Below are 2,500 nucleotides of genomic sequence, written 5' to 3'. Positions count from 1 at the left end.
TCACTTTTCCATGGAAACCATACACACACACACACACACCCACACGCACACACGCACACACTTTTTATCTGTACGTTTATTATTGTAGTCTGACAGTGAGGGCCTGTCTGGAGCTGTCTCTATGGTAACCTGATAATTATGGTCTGTGTGTTTACAGGTTTTTCCTCAAGTTCTTTCTCAAGTGCAACCAGAACTGTCTGAAGAACGCTGGGAACCCGCGAGACATGAGGCGGTTCCAGGTGACACACACACACACACACACACACACACACACACACACACACACACACACACAGATAAATTCATTTCCCTAAAGGGCAGGACATGACTCAGAGGACCATCATGCATTGCAGCAGCGGCTGGAGGCTTATTGCTTTGCAGATGTAATATGGGGGGTCAGATGCCGTCGTCTGGGTGCATGTCTCACTTCCTGTCTGACTTAGAGTCCGACATCTTTAATAAACACAACTTAGAGAGACGTTTTCACTGATCCAGTCGCAACCCTCTCGGAGACCGATTGTCATGACAACAAATGTAAAACACTTCATTGGTGTTTCGACCTGAAGATGGGAATAGCTGAGCATATGGCCAGAAGAGAGGGAGCGAGCGACTTAAATTCTTCCGTCTGTTAATTTTAGTGTCAACTGGAAGCAACTAGTCCACCAACAAAACTGATGAGGAGTGAAGAATGGAAAGATAGACTGTCAGACTCAGCTGATCAAGTCAAAGTCAAAGAAAGATTATCAAAGTAAAACCCTAACCCTAACCCTAACGTGAATAAAAGTGTAACTGTTAACTTTTAACCGATGAGATCAAAGAAGAAGAAAGACAAACCTAACCTGCAGGGAGCTAAATGCTAAAATTAGCTTGCCAATCGCAATAGCCAAGCATTCTGGGAAAGTTAGTTTACTTAGTTTTGTTTTCTGACAAACTGATATGTCAGACAAAATTAAACTTTTCAAAGGAAATGATTGACTGATTTATCGATTCATCCTAGAAGATCAAAGACAAGACAAATGTTTGAAACAAATCAATGAAACAACTGAAAAGGAACATTATCTTCTTCTGCATGCTTGTTTCACTGTTTCACACACACGCACACATGCACACACGAACACACACACAAACACACTCTCCTCCACACTGTGCTGAGCAAGCTGACAGCATGATGTTAAGTCCAGTTAAAAATGGAGAGAATTGGGAGGAGAAGCTCTGGATTCATCAGCGGTCGTCGTGGCGACAGCAGGCTGAAGGATGTGCCAGTTAGTCACTGTGGCGACGGAGAGGACACCTCGACTCGCTCTCTGTGTGACCTTCTGCTCCGTCGCCATGGATCAACGCCAACACCCTCGCCACGGCGACCAGCTGGAATGATGAATGGCCATGAAAACATGCTGTGACATCACACAGGGGTGGGGCCACAGTGGATGCTTCAGATTTTAAGCTATTCATATCTATTAAATTATTTTTGTTTTAATTTTTGATTGTTTGTTGCTGTTTGAGTTCTTTTTATGAATTTATTCTTGTGAATAATTGAATCAGCATCAAAAGTAGATGAACTGCAAATCAATTTATGCGATACATAGAAATATATTAAAAAGTAAGTTGTAAGAAAAGTTCTCTTTGTGCTTGCAGGTGGTTGTGTCAACAACAGTAAACGTGGATGGCCATGTCCTCGCCGTCTCTGACAACATGTTTGTTCACAATAACTCCAAACATGGCCGCCGAGCTCGCCGACTGGATCCATCTGAAGGTATGATGAAAGTTAAGGGACGTGGTGGACAACCTTGAGGAGCCCCTTGGGTTCCCTGGGGTCGAAGTTAATGACCTCAAATATTTTTGAGTAATTTCATGAATTCAGAAGCTGTCGTGAACATTCTTTGACGTCATGTGACTTCACAGACATTACTCTTGTGTCCGAGCTCCACAACGGGCATCATGACAGAGTCTTGTCTTTGTCTCCTCATCTGTCAGCAGACCTAAAAGCAAGTCGAGTCACATGATCAACGGCCAATAGTTTCCTTGATTAGTGAATCAGTCAGTGGCAGAGCAGCAACACCTGGAAGTCTTCAGGCCGGTGGCGTGTGGGTAGGAACCCGATGCCTCGCTGCCCTCAGGGAGGACAGACTGTGTGTGTGCAGGCGTGTGTGCAGACGTGCGTGTGTCTTTTGGCTGTCCATTCAAGCTCTTTAATTGCCATCCTAATTAAAGACAGTAACCATGGCAACCACCCCTCCCAGTCAGAGCATTAGAGGGTCCTGTGGGTTCGCCCCCCCCCCCCATTTTATTGTTTCTTGTCAAGTGGAGAGTTATACTCAAGTTATATCAGTTCTCTTGTAGCTTGATTTATATTATTATTATTATTATTATCCATGTCACATACATTTTCAAGTGTCGTCACGATATTTCCTGTTATTATTTTAAGGAAAAACTCAAAGGACAAGACTTTTTATGTGATTAAACAATTTGAAATTTCATTTTAACTTTGAGAAGATGAATC

At 43.2% G+C, this 2,500-nt stretch overlaps 1 protein-coding gene across 7 annotated transcripts in view; it reads left to right on the top strand.

Moving 5' to 3' along the window:
• Positions 1–2,500, top strand: part of ebf3a (EBF transcription factor 3a) — a 44,162-nt gene that overhangs the window by 12,231 nt on the left and 29,431 nt on the right. For all 7 annotated transcript variants that reach the window (XM_086194464.1, XM_086194463.1, XM_086194462.1 and 4 more), the window contains exons 7-8: positions 158–239; positions 1,636–1,753. In XM_086194464.1, the coding sequence (XP_086050590.1) occupies positions 158–239; positions 1,636–1,753 (200 nt within the window). The remainder of the gene's footprint in view (positions 1–157; positions 240–1,635; positions 1,754–2,500) is intronic.

Source organism: Aulostomus chinensis, chromosome 23, assembly GCF_037954235.1.
Source record: "Aulostomus chinensis isolate RoL2024-O1b breed Wild chromosome 23, RoL_Achi_v1.0, whole genome shotgun sequence".
Taxonomy (NCBI): domain Eukaryota; kingdom Metazoa; phylum Chordata; class Actinopteri; order Syngnathiformes; family Aulostomidae; genus Aulostomus; species Aulostomus chinensis.
Note: the sequence above shows the minus strand (reverse complement) of the source record. Positions and strands in the feature narration are given on the sequence as shown.